This window comes from Fistularia commersonii, chromosome 19 (genome assembly GCF_037954325.1).
Source record: "Fistularia commersonii isolate RoL2024-O1a breed Wild chromosome 19, RoL_Fcom_v1.0, whole genome shotgun sequence".
NCBI lineage: Eukaryota > Metazoa > Chordata > Actinopteri > Syngnathiformes > Fistulariidae > Fistularia > Fistularia commersonii.
This window is the reverse complement of record NC_141302.1, coordinates 162,501-183,497: the sequence shown is the minus strand read 5'-3', so window position 1 is coordinate 183,497 and position 20,997 is coordinate 162,501. Positions and strand designations below refer to the sequence as shown.

The 20,997-nt window shown below is 53.8% G+C and overlaps 3 protein-coding genes across 4 annotated transcripts; 2 read left to right on the top strand and 1 right to left on the bottom strand.

The window, feature by feature from the left end:
• Positions 1-28: 28 nt before the first annotated feature.
• Positions 29-1,904, bottom strand: trappc1 (trafficking protein particle complex subunit 1). Of its 2 annotated transcripts, XM_086165485.1 has the most exons (6): positions 1,776-1,904; positions 1,363-1,461; positions 1,215-1,285; positions 473-611; positions 141-277; positions 29-106 (listed from the first exon to the last, which is right to left on the bottom strand). In XM_086165485.1, exons 2-5 carry the CDS (start codon positions 1,459-1,461, stop codon positions 149-151), a joined length of 438 nt encoding a protein of 145 aa, XP_086021611.1. In that variant the 5' UTR covers positions 1,776-1,904; the 3' UTR covers positions 29-106; positions 141-148. The 2 variants fall into 2 exon arrangements, with proteins under 2 accessions (XP_086021611.1, XP_086021610.1); XM_086165484.1 differs by having other exon boundaries at positions 29-277.
• A 14-nt stretch (positions 1,905-1,918) lies between these two features.
• psmb6 (proteasome 20S subunit beta 6) lies at positions 1,919-4,128 on the top strand. Its single transcript, XM_086165483.1, has 7 exons — positions 1,919-2,188; positions 3,000-3,067; positions 3,175-3,240; positions 3,319-3,384; positions 3,500-3,629; positions 3,717-3,861; positions 3,940-4,128. Exons 1-7 carry the CDS (start codon positions 2,090-2,092, stop codon positions 4,065-4,067), a joined length of 702 nt encoding a protein of 233 aa, XP_086021609.1. The 5' UTR covers positions 1,919-2,089; the 3' UTR covers positions 4,068-4,128.
• A 3,195-nt stretch (positions 4,129-7,323) lies between these two features.
• On the top strand, positions 7,324-19,693 carry LOC147223139 (ephrin type-B receptor 4b-like). Its single transcript, XM_086165474.1, has 21 exons — positions 7,324-7,809; positions 11,556-11,626; positions 11,721-11,863; positions 11,941-12,307; positions 12,413-12,575; positions 13,341-13,496; positions 13,705-13,844; positions 13,924-14,125; positions 14,265-14,389; positions 14,463-14,628; positions 14,711-14,801; positions 15,149-15,207; positions 15,282-15,395; positions 16,078-16,325; positions 16,397-16,543; positions 16,732-16,800; positions 17,447-17,496; positions 17,582-17,681; positions 17,829-18,022; positions 18,378-18,536; positions 18,621-19,693. The coding sequence occupies exons 1-21, from the start codon at positions 7,743-7,745 to the stop codon at positions 18,724-18,726; spliced, it is 2,937 nt and encodes a 978-aa protein (XP_086021600.1). The 5' UTR covers positions 7,324-7,742; the 3' UTR covers positions 18,727-19,693.
• Positions 19,694-20,997: the final 1,304 nt, after the last annotated feature.

Genomic DNA, 20,997 nt, shown 5'->3' with positions numbered 1-20,997 from the left:
ACACAATGAAGACTCCAAGAACAGAGGACACCTTTATCTCTTTATTCAGGACACACACACACAGCTGCTTTGTGTGAGTGTGTGTGTGTGTGTGTGTGTGTGTGTGCATGTGTGTGTGTGTGTGTGTGTGTGTGTGTGTGTGTGTGTGTTATGCAGCCCGGGGACTATAATAAGGCAGAGCTCTGATGAAGGTGTCCAGGCGGCTGCTGAAAAGTTCGCTGTCCAAAGTCTGACCCAACACACAAGCCGGGTTCTTCACAATGTTCTCGACGTACAGCTGCACACACACACACACACACACACACACACACACATTTTTGGCTTACTTGTGCAATGTTTTGTCAGAGGAAACCACACTGACAGCCTGAGTCACATTTTATGGCTGCATACAAAAACAGTGTGTGTGTGTGTGTGTGTGTGTGTGTGTGCGTATGTGTGTGTGTGTGTGTGTGTGTGTGTGTGTGTGACTCACATTGCTGTAGATGTGTTGCAGTGTGTCCCTGGCGTTTGTGACGGACAGGTCGGTGTTCATGATGAACTTCAGTCCGCTGGGCGTCTCGTAGTAGTGAAGGCGGTACCTGCTTGTCTGGAAGGACAGGAAGCCCTCCTTCCTGATCACATGGTTAAGGAGCGCATGCACGCACGCACACAGACACACACACAGACACACACACAGCTGGGGGATCGTAGTTGTATACAAAGACTGTAAACAATTGGGGGGTGAGTGCGTGAAGGTCAGCAGCAGCATGACAGAACATGTGTGTGTCAGTGAGAGAAACCCAAGATGAGGCTTCCGGGAGGAGCCATGAAGAAGGTGACCGAGGGTCAGCAGCCCAGAGCAACGCAGAGGGCGGAGGAGAGGCGGAAGAACATGTCCAAGAAGGAAAGGAAAGGTGAAGGTGAAGAGCTGACATGGTGTCTGGTTTGGAGAAACCAAGGAGAAAACAGGAGGCAGTAATGGAGATGCAGAGGTTCTCAGACTGAGATGGTTTGGACATGGACAGGGGTGGGATGAACAAGATCTGGGTAGAAGGATGCTGAGGTTGGAGCTGCCAGGCAGGAGCTCCATGGACGGAGAGGGTGGAGGACAGCATGGAAAGTTGTGTGAGAGGTGACTGGCTGTGGAGACCCTCAAGGTAGCAGACCGGGGCAGGAGAAGAGAGACAGCGGTTGACATCTGACATCTGAGCCGGCAGTGTGACGGTGGAGGATACATGTCCAGGGGAGACATCTTGCTGACGAAGGAGCGGATGGAGAAAAGCATCCCGTACATCAGCTTGAACTCCTGCAGACAGACAGAGTGGATGTGAGGCGGCTGACGGAGATCGCCGAGGTCCAGCAGGGCGTGGAGGATCTCCTCACCTCCTCCTTCGAGATGCCCGCTTGCTTCTTTCGGTTCCACTCGTTATAATACAGGCAGGAGCCGTTCCGATCGAAGATGTACACGTTATGGACCGTCATCTGAAACACACCGGCGTCAGCCGCTGCTCAGTATCAACCAGGGATCTCAGAGAAGACCTCTCAGATTATTCCTCTGAGGGAAAACCTCCCAGAGAAGACCTCCCAAAGAAGATTTCTGAGAGAAGACCTCTGAGAGAAGACCTCCTAGACTAGAGCTTCTCGGCCCTCTGGAGGGGAATCACAGGGAGTTGACGCAAACGAGAAGATATCTTTGATAGTCTCCGGTTAATCGGGCGCTTCAAGCAGCAGCTTTATCTTTTGTGCCTCTATTTCCCGAAGTCCTCGTTAAAAGGAGATATTAGGAAGCAACTTACGGTGGGAGCTGGGCAGACGCGGGCTGAGCTGAGGCTCCCGTGAAGGAACCGGGAACGACGCGGGGTTTGTTTACCTTTCTTCCGCTTCCCCGAAGGACCCCGGCGGGGACAGAGGTGTCCGCTCACTGCCTGAACAGAAACCAACACGGGAACCCTGTTAGAGACGCGCAACAGTAACACTCTTGGAAATGCAACATCACGTTAAACGGCAAGGGAAGATGATGTGATTTTAAAATAAAAGTTAAAAGAATAGAGCCCGACCTCTCTTGTTTTCAACGGGCAGCGTCTCGCAGAACCCAGTCGACAGAGAAAAGATGGCGGCGGGAGCGTCAATGATGCCGATCTTTCAGCGGCAGATGTCTTCTATAAGCGACATGGTTCCGGACTGGACCAGCCAGGAAGTCAGCACCGGGGTGGGTATCGTAGTTCTGGACCTGGAGACGGTCGATGCCGCCCCGGGTCGGACGCGCAATGGGGTTTTTAAACACCAACAATGGGTTGAATGAGACAGCACTTCTGTGATAGCCGACAGCCGGCTAAGGCTAACGCCGTTCACGCTCGGCCCACGACGCTAGCGAGACGAGCGAACTGAGTCTGGTGCCATTCATTCCCAGCAAAGATCCGGGTTTAGAGTCGATTACATCCAGTGAGACCTGCTGGCTAATTGGTGGCTAATGCTCATGAGTTAATTATCGGACAGGCGGAGCGTTAACCACTCCCGGCAGTCCTTTGTTGTGTCTTGTCCGATAATTAATGACCTAATATTTTCCATATTTAGCGTTAGCTGGGTCGTTGTTTACAAACATAAACACATTTCCAGGTTCTCTAACAATAGTAATTATTATTATTATTTCTATTATTATTATGTATTAATGACACTTATACACGTCATAGTCTCAATACATTTTCCTGAATTGTGTTCTGTACTTTTCACACTAACAACTTTAGCCATTTGATTTAATTTTGGATGTCCTTTTTTATTGTTCCAATTATTGACCTCATCTTTTAAGTAACTATAGGCTGCTAGCTAACTGTGTGTGTGTGTGTGTGTGTGTGTGTGTGTGTGTGTGTGTGTGTGTGTGTAGCTCAGTGGTCGAGTGCATGTATGAGGTCCAGGGTTCGATCCTCGGCATCTCCACTGTAAGTCGCTTTGGTTAAACGCGTCTCCCAAATGATTGTAATGTAATGTGTGCATGTGCGCGTATTCATGTGCTCGCTTCTTAGACCACCATCATGGCAGTAGAGTATGACGGAGGAGTTGTCATCGGGGCTGACTCACGCACAACCACAGGGTGAGGAAGAACCGTGTGTGTTATTAAATGATTGATATGTTTGAGTGAAGTTAAGTGACCAGGTGTGTGTATGTGTGTGTGTGTGTGTGTGTCTCTCCCTCCATCAGAGCGTACATTGCCAACAGAGTGACGGACAAACTGACTCCAATCCATGACAGAATTTTCTGCTGCAGGTCAGTCGTCTAACCGTCTATTTTAAAGTCATGGTTGAACTCTGACCCCAGGCAGTGAGTCACGTGTGTGTGTTCCAGGTCTGGATCAGCAGCAGATACTCAGGCTATTGCTGATGTGGTCACCTATCAGCTGGGCTTCCATAGGTACAAGCACTCTTGGTGAGGGGGGCATCTTAGGGTTTACTAATTGCTGATAGTGTGTGTGTATTTGTGTGTGTGTGTGTGTGTGTGTGTGTGTGTGTGTGTCTCGGACCCTCAGCATTGAGCTGGATGAGCCCCCCCTGGTTGAGACAGCTGCCAACCTGTTCAGAGCCAGCTGCTACCGCTACAGAGAGGAGTTGACGGCCGGCATCCTGGTGGCCGGATGGGACCGTCGCAAGGGGGGGCAGGTACGACCCGGAGCACGGCTCCATGTCCCTCCCAGTTGTGGACATCAGCAGACACACGTGACCAAAGTGTGTGTGTTCGTGTCTCAGGTGTATTGTGTTCCTATCGGGGGCATGCTGGTGCGCCAGCCAGTGGCGGTGGGCGGCAGCGGCAGCACCTACATCTACGGCTTCATGGACTCAAATTACAAACCAGGACTGAACAGAGAGCAGTGTCTGGAGCTCACTGCTGCAGGTACGTACACACACACACACACACACACACACACACTCTCATAGTCTAAATCCAATGTGTGTTTATGTGTTCGCCCAGCTCTGTCTCTGGCCATGGAGAGGGATGGCTCCAGCGGCGGTGTGGTCCGTCTGGCCTCCATCTCTGAGGACGGCGTGGAGAGACGAGTCATTCTGGGGAACCAGCTGCCCAAGTTCTCCACACACTGAATACACACACTCACTGTGTCAACAAACATGTTTACTTGTTATTAAAAAAGCCTCGATCTGTTGCTGTCTCCTGTTTTGTGTGTGTGTGTGTGTGTGTTCGTGAGAGTGAGAAGGAGCACCGTCTCCTCCAGCTGTTGACAGGTGTGAATCCGCCAGTCACAGACTGGACAGTGAGCGACTGTTCCGTTATGTCTCTAAATATTTTCACTGAGTTGGCGGTAAACCCCAGCTGTTGTCACAGGTCTCCGCCAAGCTCATGTTGTCATGACGATCGAAGACAGCTGACGCGTGGGATGGCAGCAGGCATCTGGGGGGGGTTCACATCTTTGTGCACAAAGATTAAGAGGATGAAGATGTCACTCATTTTGACCTCATGATGGATCTACAGGTGTCGGCTTGTTTGTGACATTTCCTGCTGAAGTGTGAACGTCCAGCCCTCCACCAGGGATGGAGTGAACATCCAGCTCTCCACCCGGGATGGAGTGAACGTCTGGCCTCCACAAGGGATGGAGTGAACATCCAGCTCTCCACCCGGGATGGAGTGAACGTCCAGCCCTCCACCCGGGATGGAGTGAACGTCTGGCCTCCACCAGGGATGGAATGAACGTCCGGCCTCCACCAGGGATGGAGTGAACATCCAGCTCTCCACCTGGGTGTGTTCCCATGCAGTTCCTCCTGTGGCCAGCAGGGGGAAGCAGGGAGCTCCCACCGGGTTGTTTTCTGCGGGTTTGATTTTCATTCCAACGTCTTAAGCCCAGAGGCTCCTCTCCTCCTCTCTCTTCCTCCTCTCTCTTCTTCTCTCCTCCTCTCTCTACCTCCCTCTCTTCTCCTCCTACTGTCTCGTTTCTTTCTCTTCCGTTTCCCGCGGGTTTTGTTGTTGGTTCTTCTCACCGGGCTGTGATCAGGGGGCGGAGCTACCACCTGCCTGTCAAACCGGTATTGGTGTGTGTGTGTGTGTGCGGGGTTAACTCGTTCTCTGAAAGGTATCACACGCCACCGGAAGTTCCACTGTGAGACAATGCCAGGCTTGTGATGTAAATGTCCTGGTCCGGTTTGTGGGTCGCCTGGTCCGTCGTCTGTCAGGGAAATCAATCAATGTATGGATAAAGGCGGGAGGAGCGTCCTGATGTTGGCCTGGGCTCCCGGGACCAGCCCTGGCTGATTGATTGATGGCAGATATCTCAGATGTACCTGCAGACCCCCCCCCCCCCCCCCCCCCCCCCCCCCAGGACGCTCCTGTTCACACCTTGACAACAATGGGGGGTCATGTGACATCACCCCAGGTGTGAAAGCCTATCCTCACACCACACGGCTTTGTCCTGTCACCATGGCAACCACCTACAGCACACAAAAGCTTTCTGGAACACACACACACACAGCAGACACCCCTACTACTACTATCGACAAATACTTCTTCACATGTTGAAAGTATTCATGTTTTCAATGAAAACAAACCCAGATTCATAAAGTCACTTCTAGAACTTTTATCACTGCCATAACAGCTACTACAACTATCACTTCTACTTCTACAACTACTACAACTACTATCACTACTACAATCACTACTTCTACTACTTTAACTTAAACTTCTACTACTACAACTTCTACAGTGATCACTTTTTCTACCACTTCAAAAACTACTATAACTCCCCCTGCTACTACTACTACTACTACTACTACTACTACTACTACCTCTACTACTACTACTACCTCTACTACTACTACTACCTCTACTGCTACTACCACTTCCACTTCTACTCCCAGCAATGTTAGTGTTGTAATGTGTGTCCTGCTGTTGTATCTTCTCTGAGGTCTGTTTATTCATTTGGGTTCTTCTCATTGTATTTCTTAGTTTCTTTGCGTACGGAGCAGCAAGGATCACCGTCTCCTCCAGGATCAACGAGGGCGGTCAGGAAATACTTCTCCACCAGTCATGGATCCGAACCACCAGTAGTCGTCAGTCAGAAGTGACCGCTCAACCAAATGGCCATTTCAGAACCATAAACATACATACATTCATTTCTCCCTTCTTTTTTTCCAGGGGGGGTTTGGGGGCTAAGCTACTATTCCCAGCACCAGTATGACGACCACAATTACCAGTACTTCTGCCACTGCGATCAGGAAACGTGTCTCCACACGTTGAAAGTATGTATGTTCTGTGTCATCAATCGGAATGAACCCGGACTGAAAGAGGTGGCGCTTCTCCAGGTTATTGATCAGGCTGTGATCGGCTTCTCTTCGCGAGCCACATGGTCAGCACCTTGCAGTTTCCTCTTTGCTAGCGACAGCTGCCACAACTCCTCCTGCTCCAGCTCCCCATCTGTAACGCTGTCCCAGGAAGTGTTTTGCAGCTGCTTATTGTCTCCACGGCAGGACGTCAGGTGTCGATTCTGAACAAGATCTTCCAGGGAAGGCTGGATATCCGAAGGACAAATGTCCAAATAAATACATCGGGACTCTTTTGGTCGGTCAAACTGTTCCTACGGCTACAGTTTTTCGGTCTTCTTTCTATAAGGATGTAAATTGGAATAAAATATGGCCACTTTATTCTGTCTCAACAATAAAGTGAAGGAGGTTTCTTATAAAATGGCACACAGCAACAAAAAACACGACAAAGGTTTCGGATTGACATCGACGACTCTTGCGGTTTCTGTGGAAAACGTGGAGAATCTCTTTGACTGGCTTGTACTCAACTGTTTGGGTTGGATGTTCAAGCCTTTGTGGAGAGAAGAAGTGGATTCTCAGTGCAGCTGCAGGATCAGGACACGTCTCTCTCCTATGGAGACCCAACCAGGGAGAAGGACTTTGTTTCTTTTGTCCCACCGGAAGCATGTCCTTGTCCTGGGACGATTCATACGGACAAAAGGAAACGTATGAACGGCAGGCCGCGCGTCAAAGCTTCTTCAGGAGGCCGATCACTGCAGCACCACCAGACATGGACCGGGGGCAACAACAAAATATTATTTGGAAACATTTGGGCATTAGCATCAAAAGGATTTGAGTTACACTCTTTATGTGGCTGTCTGCTTTTTGTATCTATGTCTATTTTTGCGTTTCCCCTCGCTGAGCACATTTGTTGTGTGTATAGATTTGGGAATTAAAAAGAAAAGAAATCGCTTGACCTCTGAGGCGGGCTAAGCCCCGCCCCCGGGGCTTGATGGACGTCTGCCTCCAGCCTATGGCGTGTCTGTGGGCGTGTCCGTAAAAGTTGTGTGCTTTTGTTCAACTTTCCTCGGATCGAGCTGCGCGTCCACGATCACCTGTGCGTGCGTGTACGTGTGAGAGAGGCTTCGTGCTCGTGCTCGTGCTCGGCGGTTCCGACCTCCGGACGCCTCGCCGACCCCTCTCCGCGCGCCACGCCGCCGCTCGCCGCTCCTCTCCCGGCCTCGGAGGCCGCCGCTCCCCGTGGCCCGGAGCTTTGCCCGGTCCTCGGCCCGGTGCTCGGCCCCGGTGCTCGGCCCCGGTGCTCGGCCCGGAGCTTTGCCCGCTCCCCGCGGCCCGGTGCTGGCGGGATGAGGCGGCGGGCCGGGGCGTGGAGGACCGATCTCCAGATCCAGCTTCCACCAAAGGCCTCCTCTGTTCCTCTGGACCTCCAATGAGGCGCGCGCGGCGGGCCGATTGCGAGCCCAGGTGACGTCACCGATCGCGGATCGATAGGTGCGATCAGGCGGGACGATGCGGGCCGGCGGGCTGCTGCTGCTGGTCCTCCCGCTGCTACGGAGCTGCTGCCGGGCGGACGAAGGTGAGTGATCGATCGTCTTATCGATCCCAGACCGGAGCATGAAACCCTCGCGCGCCGCCCCGATCACCTTATCGATCGATCTGAACTCTTCAAACGTTCCCACGCGACAAGGACAACCGGGAGCGGCCGGAATCCACTGAGGAAACGAATCGATCGGCCGATCCGAGGTCGCACCTCCACAGCTTCTTCAAGAGTAGAAGGTTGGGCTGAAGGTGAAAGGTCACCTGGGCCTGCCGGAAGTGACCTCGCCTCCGAACCACCTGTCAATCATCCGACAAGTTCTGCCAGCCTGGGATCAGCGAAGCACCGATCGGTAGCAGTATTGATAAGTGCGCGCGCTCACGCACATGAGGCACCTGGTACTCGGTACTTCTTCAGGAGCAGGGTCTCTTCGGTACTTCTTCGATACCTGGTACCTTCTACTTCTTTGGCACCTTGTGTCTGGTACTGTTTGAGTACGTGGCACTTCATTAACACCCGGTACCTTCTACATTAGTACCCGGTACCTTATACTTCATTAGTACTCTACAGGTACCCTGTATTTCTTGATACCTTGTACTTCTTTGAGACCTGGTATTTCTTTAGTACCTTATACCTGGTACTCCTTGAGTACCTTGTACTTCTTTTTCATCTTGAACTCAGTCCTCTTTCAACACCTGGTACTCCTTTAGTACTTTGTACCTGGTACTCTTGGAATACCTGGTACTTCTTTAGTACCCACTCTGGTGAGCCTCCAAGCTGTGCTAACACTAAAAAGGGACATCATCAGAGTGCTGTCTTCTGATTGGCCAGATAATGTGTCCATTGCGCACAGCGCCGGACACGACCGTAGATCTCGCCATCTTTAAAAGAAGCCGCCGGAGCGCCACATGTTCGCACGGCCACCTGTGGCCTTCTCTGGATCTTCTCTGGATCTTCTCTGGATCTCCCGTGGACCTCCTGTGGATCTCCTGTGGACTTCCTGCTTTGTTGGACCAGAAGCCCCTAGACCTCCACCAGACCTCCACCTGGAACGTGTGGTGGAGAAGCTCCAGACACGCCCAGCGGGGCGTTTTGAGACGTCATTAGAAGGCCAGTAAAGGGCTGAGGTTTATTATTACACATTGAGGTGTGATCGATCAGACTAATGGCTGCACGGTGGGTATGGACGGGTTATTGATCAGACTGTGATCGGCTCCGATCACTGGAAGGGAGACACTCAATCGAGCAGGCTTCTCTTTGCGAGGGACATGATTAGCATGTAGCAGGTTCCTGTTTGCTAGCAACATTGTTAGCACCTAGCAGGTTTCTCTTTGTTTGTGGCGTAGTTAGCATGTAGCAGGTTCCTGTTTGCTAGTGACATGGTTAGCATGTAGCAGGTTCCTGTTTGCTAGTGACATGGTTAGCATGTAGCAGGTTCCTCTTTGCTGGCAACATGGTTAGCACCGAGCAGGTTTCTCTTTGCTTTTGTGAACTTCTTCTTCTTCTTCTTCTTCTTCTTTCGGCTTTTCCCGTTAGGGGTCGCCACAGCGAGTCAGCTTTCTCCATCTAACCCTATTCTCTGTATCTTCCTCTCTCACACCAGCTACTTTCATATCCTCTCTCACTACGTCCATAAATCTTCTCTTTGGTCTTCCTCGAGACCTCTTGCCTGGCAGCTCCAATTCCAGCATCCGTCTACCAATATATTCACTATCTCTTCTCTGTACATGACCGAACCATCTCAGTCTGGCTTCTCTGACCTTCTCTCCAAAACATCGAACATGTGTCGTCCCTCTGATAGATTCATTCCTGATCCTATCCATCCTGGTCACTCCCAAAGAGAACCTCAACATCTTCATCTCTGCAACCTCTAGTTCTGCCTGCTGTCTTTTGGTCATTGTAACAGTTTCTAGTCCAAACATCATCGCTGGTCTCACCACTGTCTTGTACACCTTTCCTTTTATTCTGGCCGATAGTCTTCTATCACATAGTACCCCTGACACTTTTCTCCACCCATTCCAACCTGCTTGGACCCGTCTCTTCACCTCTTTTCCGCACTCTCCGTTGCTCTGGACTGTTGACCCTAAGTACCTGAAATCCTCCAGCTTCTTGATCTCCACTCCCTGTAGCCTCACCGCTCCACCCGAGTTCCTCTCATTCACACACATATATTCTGTCTTGCTGCGACTAACTTTCATTCCTCTCCTTTCCAGAGCATACCTCCACCTCTCTAGATTTTCCTCTACCTGTTGTCTGCTCTCACTACAGATCACAATGTCATCCGCAAACATCATGGTCCATGGGGATTCCTGTCTAACCTCATCTGTCAGCCTATCCATCACCATTGCGAACAAGAAGGGGCTCAGTTTTGCTTTTGTGAACAACCATCTCTATTTGTCTGTGTCAGGGTTAAGCCACGCCCCCATTCCTAAGCCCCGCCCATCCCAAAAGGGGTCTAAATGGGCGCAGAATCATGGACATGTAGGATGGTGCTTCATTCTCACACACACACACACACACACACACACACACACACACACACACACACACACACACACATTCACACGCACACACACAGAGACACACACACACAAACACTGACAGAAGGCCACAATAGGGACAAGGAGATTACCATGGCAACGCTCATGGGATGTTTATACAAGACACTTGACTGAGGAGTCTGTGTCTCTGTGTGTCTGTGTGTGTGTGTGTGTGTGTGTCTGTGTGTGTCTGTGTGTGTGTGTGTGTGTGTGTGTGTGTGTGTGTGTGTGTGTGTGTGTGTGTGTGTGTGTGTGTGTGTGTGTGTGTGTGTGTGTGTGTGTGGGAGAGAGATCGAGACAGCTGGCCCTTGATGTGGATCTCCTTCTTATCGGGTTCCAGCAGGTAGTTGTGGATCTGAACCACATGGATCTTAGATCTTGGTCCTGGCGTTGTGATCAGTAGGGTCATTGATCAACTACACACTGGTCGAAGATCAATAATGACACAGAGCCTAGTGATTAATCCATTCTTCTAATTCTTCTCATTAAGTAAAAAATGTGATTTTCTCCTGATGGGGGTCTTATTGTGAAATGTGAAACCTGTAAGGGGCGATACACACACACACACACACACACACACACACACACACACACACACACAGCCCCTGTGTGTGGTTTCACCTCATCAACTCTCTAACTGGATTAATAACCCAAAGTGTGAAAAAATGACCCTGATAGACACACACACTCTCACACACACACACACACACACACAACCACACACACACAAACACACACATACACACACACTGCTGCATTCCAACACTGATTTCCTCTGACTGACAAGGGGGATAAAACAGTGTGTGTGTGTGTGTGTGTGTGTCTGTAATTACAGTGCAGAAGAAGGGAAGCTATTTCACCGTTCCACTTGGAAGCAGCTAAGGAATGAAGCTGTGTGTGTGTGTGTGTGCGTGTGTGTGTGTGTGTGTGCGCGTGTGTGTGTGTGCGGGTCTGTATCTCACATGATCTGCTCCAATGAAAGATGTTGATCCCAATCTTTATCAGGACAAACAGCAAAACTGTCCCTCAGGCAAAACAGTCATGGCTGCTGGTTACCGTAGTAACCATGGTTGGACACTGGTTTTCATGGTTGCTATTGGAGCATCTCAGCTCCTCAAATATTTAATCTGTCAATAATGACTGTATAATATATGATGTAATATATAATGTATATAATAATTTACTCTGTGTGCGTGTGTGTGTGTGTGTCTGTATGTGTGTGTGTGTGTGTGTTTCTCATCCCAGAGGTCTTGATGAACTCCAAGCTGGAGACCTCTGACCTTCGCTGGACCTCCTACCCTGCTGATGACCCGCAGGTCCACACACACACACACACACACACACGCACGCACATGCACATACAGGCACACACACACACCTGATGTCTTGTGGTGTTTGCTCCGCCCCCAGTGGGAGGAGGTCAGCGGATTGGACGAAGACTCCAACAGCGTGCGGACCTACGAGATCTGCACCACCGACTCCCTCACCTCCTATTGGCTGAGGACGCGGTGGATCCCCCGCCGAGCGGCGAGCACCATCTACGTGGAGATCAGGTGGGCGGAGCCTCCGTCCGCGCGCGGTCCGTGCGCTGGAGGTAGCTGACCTCCGACCTTTGACCTCCGACCCCTAGGTTCACCATGATGGAGTGCTCGTCCATGAACAGGCGTCACTGTAAAGAGACCTTCAACCTTTATTACTTCTCGTCCGACGCCGACGAGGCCACGCCCACTCACCCGGCGTGGATGGAGAACCCGTACACCAAGGTGGCCACGCTGGCCGCCGACCACCTGCTGCTCCCGCGCGGCGGGGAGCGGCGCTCCAACGTCAAGCTGCTGCGTCTGGAGGCGCCGCGGGGGGCGGGGCTTTACCTGGCGCTCCAGAGTCAGGGCACCTGCATGGCCCTGCTCGCCCTGCGCGTCTTCTACAGGAAGTGCCCTCCCGTTCGCCGCGCCTTCGCCGCCTTCCCCGAGACCGTCCCTCACTCGCTGGTGGAGCAGGTAAAAGTTCGGTTGCCGTAGCAACCAACGGACAATCAGCGCCTCCCCCCCCCCGCTTCGCCGGCGGCGGCTCGACTGAGGCTTCTCCCGTGCATCTGCTTCCAGGCGCAGGGCGTGTGCGTGGAGAACGCCATCACGCCGCCGGGGGAGAACTCGCATCCTCCCAGCATGCTGTGCGGCGAGGACGGCCAGTGGGTGGAGCGGCCCTCGTCCAGCTGCGCCTGTCGCCCCGGATACGAGGCCGGCGACGGAGACGTGCGATGCCGAGGTGAGCCGTTCAAACAATGGCGTGGATCCTTGGCGTTTGCGGCCCGGGCGCAGCGGCGCCGTCCGTCACAGGAAGGACACTGTGGAACAGCCACGAGGTCGCGTCCGTGAAAGCTCCCGGGGTCGGAGGGCGCGTGACGGGGAGACGGGCGGCGTTGGCGTCGGGATGAAAACGCAGCGAGCTCGTCCCGGCTTCCTGTTATTCTCTGCGGGGTCAGAGGTCGGTTGACGGCCGCCAGGAAGCGTCGCGGCGTCGGGGGCGTGCTGCCTCTGACATGCAGCTGGGGGGGGCACTTGAATGAAGAGGTCAGGGGTTAATTTCTGTGTGTGTATGTGTGTGTGTGGGAGGGGGGGGATGACATCATGGCAGCAGTCTCCACATCCTGCAGGAGCCAAGGTCACTTCCTGTCTCTTATTGTCTGTGAGCCTGCTGTCCTAGCTCGCCCCTCGCTCGCCATCAGATCAAACATTCCTGCGCTAGTGGTCCGCCTACCCCCCCCCACACACACACACACATCAAACATGGATTCTTCTGTCTGGAAAAAAATTTGTATCGGCCTAATTCGTTTTTGTTTTATTTCTTTGTCACTGTTTTTATGTATAATTTGCAATTCTCTAGAAAAAATGACCAGGAACCAGAACGAATCAAATACTAATTAGTTTTCCCGCAGTGATCAAGGCGTCTTGACAGGACGAAGAACAACGAGCGCTGCGGCCCTTCAAGGCGAGACGCTAATGCTAATGCTAATGCTGACTCTTCCCGCAGCCTGTCCGTCAGGACAGTTCAAGGCGGGGTCAGGGCCCAAGGGGTGTGGCCTCTGTCCGGCCAACAGCAACACACACGTCCCAGGCTCCGCCTACTGCCTCTGTTACCCCGGTTACCATCGGGCCGACTCCGACCCGCCGCACGCAGCCTGCACACGTAAGAAACACACACACACATTCTCACACACACACACATGCACTGTCATGTCTACCTGAAACCCTGTTGCCCGGGGTAACGCTAACTAGGCCTAATTAGGAGGCTCATTAGCTGTGCGTGTACATCCACATACACACACACACACACACATGAAGGCTCAGGTTTCAGGGGGGTCATTGACCCCTGTGTTTGCCCTCTGCCCCCCCAGGCCCTCCCACGCCCCCCCGCTCCGTGGTGGTGCAGATCAACGACACCTCGGTGACCCTGGAGTGGAGCGAGCCGCTGGACCGCGGCGGCCGAGGAGACCTCCGCTACCGGGTGGTCTGCTGGGCGTGCGGGACCGCACAGGTGCGCCGCCCTCCGCCCGCTCCCCCCCGCCCGCCAGAGCTGCCAATCACCCCTGAATCCTCCCCTTCCCCCTCCCCAGAGCCCCGCCCCTTCCTGCTCGCCGTGCGACGACAGCGTGCTGTACCGGCCGGCGCGCGAACTGACCCAGCGGCGGGTGGCGGTCTGGGGACTCCGCCCACACACCCGCTACTCCTTCGCCGTCGAATCCCTGAACGGCGTGTCGGACCTCAGCCAATCAGAGCCCGCCTCCGAGCGGGTCAACGTCACCACCAGCAGAGACGGTACCGCCGCCGCCGCCGCCTCCGCACGACGGCCTCCATTGTGATACCGTTTTATTGTGATGTCGTAACGTTGTGATGTCATGATGCGATGATGTCGTGTAACTGTGATGTCGTGACGCTGGCGGCTCGGCGCCCGCAGTGCCTCTGCCCGTGTCCGGCCTGAGGAGGGCGGCGGCCTCAGAGTCCAGCCTGACCCTGGAGTGGAACGTCCCGGATCTCCATCACCATCAGATCCTGGATTACCAGCTGCGCTACAGCCCGAAGGTGCGAGCTCACACACTCACACACACACACACGTGCGCGGAGGCCCGTGACGCGACTCTTATCTCGCTGTCAGGACGGCGAGGAGGCGGGGCAGTGGCAGTACGTGTCCAGCGGGTCTTCCTCGGTGGTGCTGGGCGGGCTGCAGCGGGCCCGGCTCTACCAGGCTCAGGTGCGCGCACGCTCCCGGGCCGGGTACGGCTCCTTCGGCGCCGCCGCCACCTTCAGCACGCTGCCCGACGGTACGAGCCTTCCCGTCGGCCCACGGCCACCCCGAGCCCCGGGGGAGGACGCGCTCACGACCCCTGTGCTCCTGTGTTGAAGGTCACTCCCAGCTGCTGCTGACCGCCGTCCTGGTTTCCGTGGCGATCCTGCTGCTCATCGCCGCCACCGCCATCAGCGTGGTCTGTTACCGGTACGAGGACAGGAAGTCCACGCCCCGCTTCCCTCACAAGAACAATGAGACACTGACCTCAGGGTCACACACACACACACACAGAGGCAGGCAAACAGGCACAGAGAGAGACACACACATGCAGATAGATTGGGTGGGTGTGTGTGTATGTGTGTGTGTGTGTGTGGACTGTACCAGGATGAAGAAACCTGACACCCGAAGATAAAAACATTCCTGAGAAGAAAAGATGTGAAACACTAACTTGTCTGCCTGTGTGTGTGTGTGTGTGTGTGTGTGTGTGTGTGTGTGTGTGTTTGTGCGTGTGTGTGTGCGTGTGTGTGTCTGCCTGCCTATGTGGTGTGTCTCAGCAGGAGGAGGGCGGAGTCAGAGGAGATTGACAAGCCGTGTCACTTCCCCCTGGGACAGAGTGAGTTTGCCTCCATCTTGCTCTGAAAGAGCGACGGTCGCCATGACGATGACCATGTTGTCTTGTCGTCATAGCGATGAAGGTGTACATCGACCCCTTCACCTACGAAGATCCCAACGAGGCGGTGAGGGAGTTCGCCAAGGAGATCGACGCCTCCTTCGTCAAAATCGAGGAGGTGATCGGAGCGGGTAGGTTTGAGGGACGTTTGAGGGGTCGGGGAACGTTTGAAGGAACCTCGAGGGCAGAGATGCTTCAGGGACGTGTTGGGTGGAACTCTCCAGAAGGATGGAGTCACTTGTCAGGAGAAGAGCAGATGAAACGTGAGCGACCTTTCCAAGGACACAGAACCTTTTGAGAACCTCTTTGTGGAACCCGTGTTGAGGGAACTTCAATATGAGAGGCTCGGGGTCCGAGGAGGTTTCCTCCTGAAGGTTGGGAGCGGAACCTGTCCTCCGAAGCCCCAGACCTTCAGAGGAGATGATCCAGGCTCACTCCGAGCTTCGCTTTGTCGGACTTCATAAAGAAGCTTTGTGAGAACGTTGAGGAACCGCCTCTGGAGGACGGCTCTGCCTCCGGCAGGAGAAGCTTTTAACCCAGGAGGAAGATCTGTGGCGTTCTATCAGTGTGTGTGTGTGTGTGTGTGTGTGTGTGTGTGTGTGTGTGCATGTATGTGTGTGTGTGTGTGTGTGTGTGTAAGGTAATTACACTGAGTCCTGGAAATGACATTAGTGAGGTGATACTGGATACTGGAGACACACACACACACACACACACTTGCGTGCATGCGGACTGACACACACACACACACACACACGTGCATGCATGCGCGCTGACACACACACACACCCACGCTGCGATGTCTCGGCGCAGGTGAGTTTGGCGAGGTGTGCCGCGGCCGTCTGCGGGTCCCGGGCAGGAAGGAGAACTACGTGGCCATCAAGACCCTGAAGGGCGGCTACACGGAGAAGCAGAGGCGGGACTTCCTGTCGGAGGCGTCCATCATGGGCCAGTTCCAGCACCCCAACATCATCCACCTGGAGGGGGTCATCACCACCTCCTGCCCCGTCATGATCCTCACCGAGTTCATGGAGAACGGCGCTCTGGACAGCTTCCTCAGGGTAAGGCCTCGCCGTCCGTCCGTCCGTCCGTCCGTCCGACCGTCTTTTTGAGGCCGTCCGTGCGTCCTCAGGTGAACGACGGTCAGTTCACCACCATCCAGCTGGTGGGGATGCTGCGTGGGATCGCCGCGGGGATGAAGTATCTGTCCGACATGAGCTTCGTCCACAGAGACCTGGCGGCTCGTAACATCCTGGTCAATTCCAACCTGGTCTGTAAGGTGAGACCTCCGTCTGTCCTCCGTCTGTCTGTCCTCGTCTGTCTGTCCTCGTCTGTCCTCCGTCTGTCCTCCGTCTGTCTGTCCTCCGTCTGTCTGTCCTCGTCTGTCCTCCGTCTGTCTGTCCTCCGTCTGTCTGTCCACCCGTCCATCCCTGCCGTCCCAGAGCTCACAGCTTCTTCTGTCTCCAGGTGTCAGATTTCGGTCTCAGCAGGTTCCTGACGGAGAACTCGTCCGATCCCACCTACACCAGCTCTCTGGTGAGTCTGCGCTAACCAGCTGACCAGCTAACTAGCTTACTAGCTAGCCGCTGCTTTCAATAATGTCAAGTCATTTTCTGTTCGTTGTTTAGTTCCATTTTAGAATCTAGCTGCTTCTTTTTAGCTTCATGCTAGCTTTAACCCCTACTTTTAGCTAGTCTGTTCGCTTCAGGTTGCTTCTTTAGCATCTTCCACTCAGTTCCAAAGTTGGCTTCATTTTGCTCTTTTGGCTTGTAGTTAGCTTCTTCATTAGCATTGTCCACTGGTACTGACTGTGAGCTCGAATGTCTACATTTAGCTAGTATGTTATTTTCTTTATTAGCGTCTTCCACCGAACACCTGTTTTACCTCAAACATCTGAGTTTAGCTAGTATTAAGGCTTCTTCGTTCGCCTTTTCTACTGAGACCCATGTTAGCTTTCACTTCCATGTTTCTCCAGTATTTTAGCATCTTCATTAGCATCTTCCGCTGAGTACTAATGTTAGCTTGACATTCTTCTCTTACCTAGCATGTCCACTTCTTCGTTAGCATCTTGCACCACGTATCGGTGTTAGCTTGAACTTCTATGTTTAGCTGGTATTTTAGCTTTTTCATTAGCATCTTGCACTGTGTACCGGCGTTAGCTAACGGGCCGTGTGCTTCTCAGGGAGGAAAGATTCCTATTCGCTGGACGGCGCCAGAGGCCATCGCCTACAGGTGAGCGTCCGCCAGCGGGTGGCGCCGTGCTGCCGTGCTGCCTTGCTTTGTAGCCGAGGCTAAGGGGCGTCTCCTGGCTCAACAGGAAGTTCACCACGGCCAGCGACACCTGGAGCTACGGCATCGTCATGTGGGAGGTGATGTCGTACGGCGAGCGTCCGTACTGGGACATGAGCAACCAGGACGTAAGAGCCGCTCCCGCGACCGATCAATAACCGCCGATCGCGCCGACCGATGACACGTGTTTGCCGGAATGACAAAAGCGTTTATTGATCCCAAGTCGTCTTCTGATTGGCGTTTTGGACGTCCCCTTCGACCTTCCTCTCCTCCAGGTTATCAACGCCATCGAGCAGGACTACCGGCTGCCGCCGCCGCCCGACTGCCCCGCCTCCCTGCACGCGCTCATGCTGGACTGCTGGCAGAAGGAACGGGCCAACCGCCCGCGCTTCTGCGACGTGGTGGCGGCGCTGGATAGGCTGATCCGAAACCCCGCCTCCCTGAAGGTGACGCTGCCGGACGGTCCCAGGTGAGCCCGCCCCGTTTGATTGACAGCTGCGGAATGGAGAGAAGCTTCCAGGGTCAAAGGTTACAGGTGGCCCGCGGGGGCGGAGCTTCAGAGGCTGACGGCCGTGATCGTCAAGCCGTTTACTCCTGCAGTGTCACCTGACACTTCCTGTTCATCCCAGCGGCCTCTGATGACCCGCAAGCTGTCAGGGAATCATCAATAATCAGTCGTCAATGATCAGTGATTAGTCAACCGCTTCTAAAACGCGCGCGCGCGCGTGTGTGTGTGTGTGTGTGTGTGTGTGTGTGTGTGTGTGTGTGTGTGTGTGTGTGTGTGTGTGTGTGTGTGTGTGTGTGTGTGTGTGTGTGTGTGTCAGTGTTTCCCAGCCCCTGCTGGACCAGCGTGTGCCCCCGCCCTTGTCTGCGTGCAGCTCTGTCTCTGATTGGCTGCGGAGCATCAAGATGGAGCGCTACGAGTCGGACTTCCTGCGTGCGGGTCTGCTGGGCCTGGACGCCGTCTCCCAGCTGGACGCCAAGTGAGTCACGGTCATGTGACCGCCGGCGCCAGGGAGGAGGTCTTCTCAAAGGGGTCTAAGTGCACCGTGTCTTTGTTGCCATAGCGACCTGCTGCGGGTGGGCGTGACCCTCGCCGGCCACCAGAAGAAAATCCTCTCCTCCATCCAGACGCTCAGGACTCCCAAAGCCCCGCCCGCCGTGCTCTACTGACCAATCGGAGCCTCGGATTCAGACCGACCGGAGCCCGGAGGATGGCTCCGCCCCCTGAACCTCACAGCCATTCACAGTCAGTGCAGGCGGGTGACCTCACGTCACTCGGACCAATCGGATGAAAGGAGCCTGAAACGGCCGCCGCGACCCGCCTGGGGGAGGAGTCTGATCAACCACCCATCCATCATCCTTCATCCTTCATCCTTCATCCTTCCATCTCATCAATCCTCCGAGCCGCCGTCTGGAGGCGGTTCAGAGCCGCTGCTGGACTCGTAGCTTTAAGCAGCCGATCTCAGGAACCCGAGAAGCTCCTGCCTTTCACCTGCCCTGATGGGACCAGAACCAGGAGTGGACCTTTATCCCGGGATGTTTGTCAGAACCTTTTTGGGACGGGAGACTTTAGAGGACCGTGTGAGTTCCCGGCTTCCAGACTTCCGGCTCCCGTGGGGATCTCCAGCCGCCGGAGGACACCCAGATCCGTGTCACGCTCGCTGCATACGTGGAACCTTCAGAGGTTCCACCAGGAACACGGGCTCAGAGGAGCGTCGGAGAACCTTGCAAGTGTCTTGTGACGGTTCTGGATCGTTCCCGTCCTCCCGAGGAACGTCCCGGAAACCCTGGAGATGCTCCTGACCCCGGCGGAGGAGGTTCTCCGTGTTTCGTGAACCTTTGAATTTGCGGAACCGTCGACGGTCCCGGTCAGATCGAGGTTCGGGTCTTGATCGGGAACGGAACTGCGGGCCTCCCGGTTCTCCGAGGTCCAGGAAAGGCCTCGTGCACGTATTTATTGGACGAGCTCCGCCGAGGACCCTCGCAGCTCCTGGATCTTGAGAAAACTCCCACGCCGAGAAGGTTCCTGCAGACCGGAACGCGGGTCAGAACATTGGTCAGGTTTTTATATTCCAGCACTTTTTTACCCTTCATGTTTGTAAACATGGTTTTATAATAAAATGTACCTTTCCAGAAGAATCCTGAGCTCCACGTCTGGCTCTTGTTGTGAAAGGACAGTGGGCGGAGCCTCAGCCACCGGAGAGCACGCCCCATTGGACCCGGAGCAGGGGGCGGGGCTAGATAGGAACAGGGGCGTGGTTAACAGAGGAAGGGGCGGAGCTAGATAGGAGCAGGGGCGTGGTTGACAGACAGGGGCGGGGCTAGATATGAGCAGGGGCGTGGTTAACATACAGGGGTGGGGCTAGATAGGAACAGGGGCGTGGTTAACAGACAGGGGCGGGGCTAGATTGGGGCAGGGGCGTGGTTAACAGACGGGGCGGGGCTAGATAGGATCAGGGGCGTGATTAACAGACAGGGGCGGGGCTAGATGGGACAGCTGGGCCTAATTGATAAGATAAGTAAAAACTATTGATCCCGAGAGGGGCAATTCCTTTGTCACTGCAGCGTAACGGTTATGATGTATAAAAAAGTCAAAAAAATATAAAGCGATAGAGAGGAGAGAGAGAAGACGTCCTCGAGTAAATGGACAGTAGACAACAACAACAACATCAGGGATAACAACGGACAACGTCAAGGAGCTGTGAGGGTGAAAAATACACAACAAGAACAAAATGAAAATATATATAGAGTGACAATAGCAATGAATAAAACAAATAAACAAAAATAGGCAGGATGTGTGCGGGCCGGGACCGACAGGAATAAGAAAGACAGTTAGGGCGTGACGTGGAAAAGAATTGAGGAACGGGCCGTGGCTGGTCGGCATGGAAACCTGTCAGTGTGTGAAGTGTGTGACCTCGGCCGCCGTCAAAGTCTAAGGGCTTTCTATCGCCCCAGTCTGAAGTCTGTGGAGGCTCAATCACAATAAACTTTATTTGTCCCCAAGGAGCAATTGTGGGGCTCATGGGGTAGCAGCATCGAGCGAGCCTCAAAAATAAATGCTTGAATGTATATATATATATATTTTCATATATATATATATATAGAGAGAGAGGGAGATGTTGGTCTAATAAATACTGCACCACATTGTGCAAATTGTATTACCGGTTAGTTTAGGAGGTGGACGGCTTCGGGGACGAAGGTTGACCTTCTCTGCAGGCGGGGCGGTGGAGATCCACCGGGAGGAAGCTGTGGGACTGATCTGGGAAGATCCTTTGGCTCTTTCTAATACTTGGCAGTGAAGGAGAAGCTCGGGGTCTTCTCAATGACACCTGTAAGGATTGTGCTGAGAACCTCAGCGTGAGTGACAGGGTGAATGTTTGGAAGATGGTTTGAGGAGGCTTCAGTCTGAGGGGGCTTCAGTCTGAGGGGGCTTCAGTCTGA

Excerpts from the sequence above, each read along its gene's own strand:
- trappc1 (XM_086165484.1), bottom strand. The coding sequence starts at position 1,461 with ATGACGGTCCATAACGTGTACATCTTCGATCGGAACGGCTCCTGCCTG. Across the intron at positions 612-1,214 it reads AAGATGTCTCCCCTGGACAT|GAAGGAGGGCTTCCTGTCCT; the intron begins GTATCCTCCACC and ends CCATGTGATCAG. Across the intron at positions 278-472 it reads TGCAACACATCTACAGCAAT|CTGTACGTCGAGAACATTGT; the intron begins GTGAGTCACACA and ends GTGTGTGTGCAG.
- psmb6 (XM_086165483.1), top strand. The coding sequence starts at position 2,090 with ATGGCGGCGGGAGCGTCAATGATGCCGATCTTTCAGCGGCAGATGTCT. Across the intron at positions 3,241-3,318 it reads GACAGAATTTTCTGCTGCAG|GTCTGGATCAGCAGCAGATA; the intron begins GTCAGTCGTCTA and ends TGTGTGTTCCAG. Across the intron at positions 3,862-3,939 it reads TCTGGAGCTCACTGCTGCAG|CTCTGTCTCTGGCCATGGAG; the intron begins GTACGTACACAC and ends GTGTTCGCCCAG.
- LOC147223139 (XM_086165474.1), top strand. The coding sequence starts at position 7,743 with ATGCGGGCCGGCGGGCTGCTGCTGCTGGTCCTCCCGCTGCTACGGAGC. Across the intron at positions 12,308-12,412 it reads CTCACTCGCTGGTGGAGCAG|GCGCAGGGCGTGTGCGTGGA; the intron begins GTAAAAGTTCGG and ends ATCTGCTTCCAG. Across the intron at positions 17,682-17,828 it reads GGGACATGAGCAACCAGGAC|GTTATCAACGCCATCGAGCA; the intron begins GTAAGAGCCGCT and ends CCTCTCCTCCAG.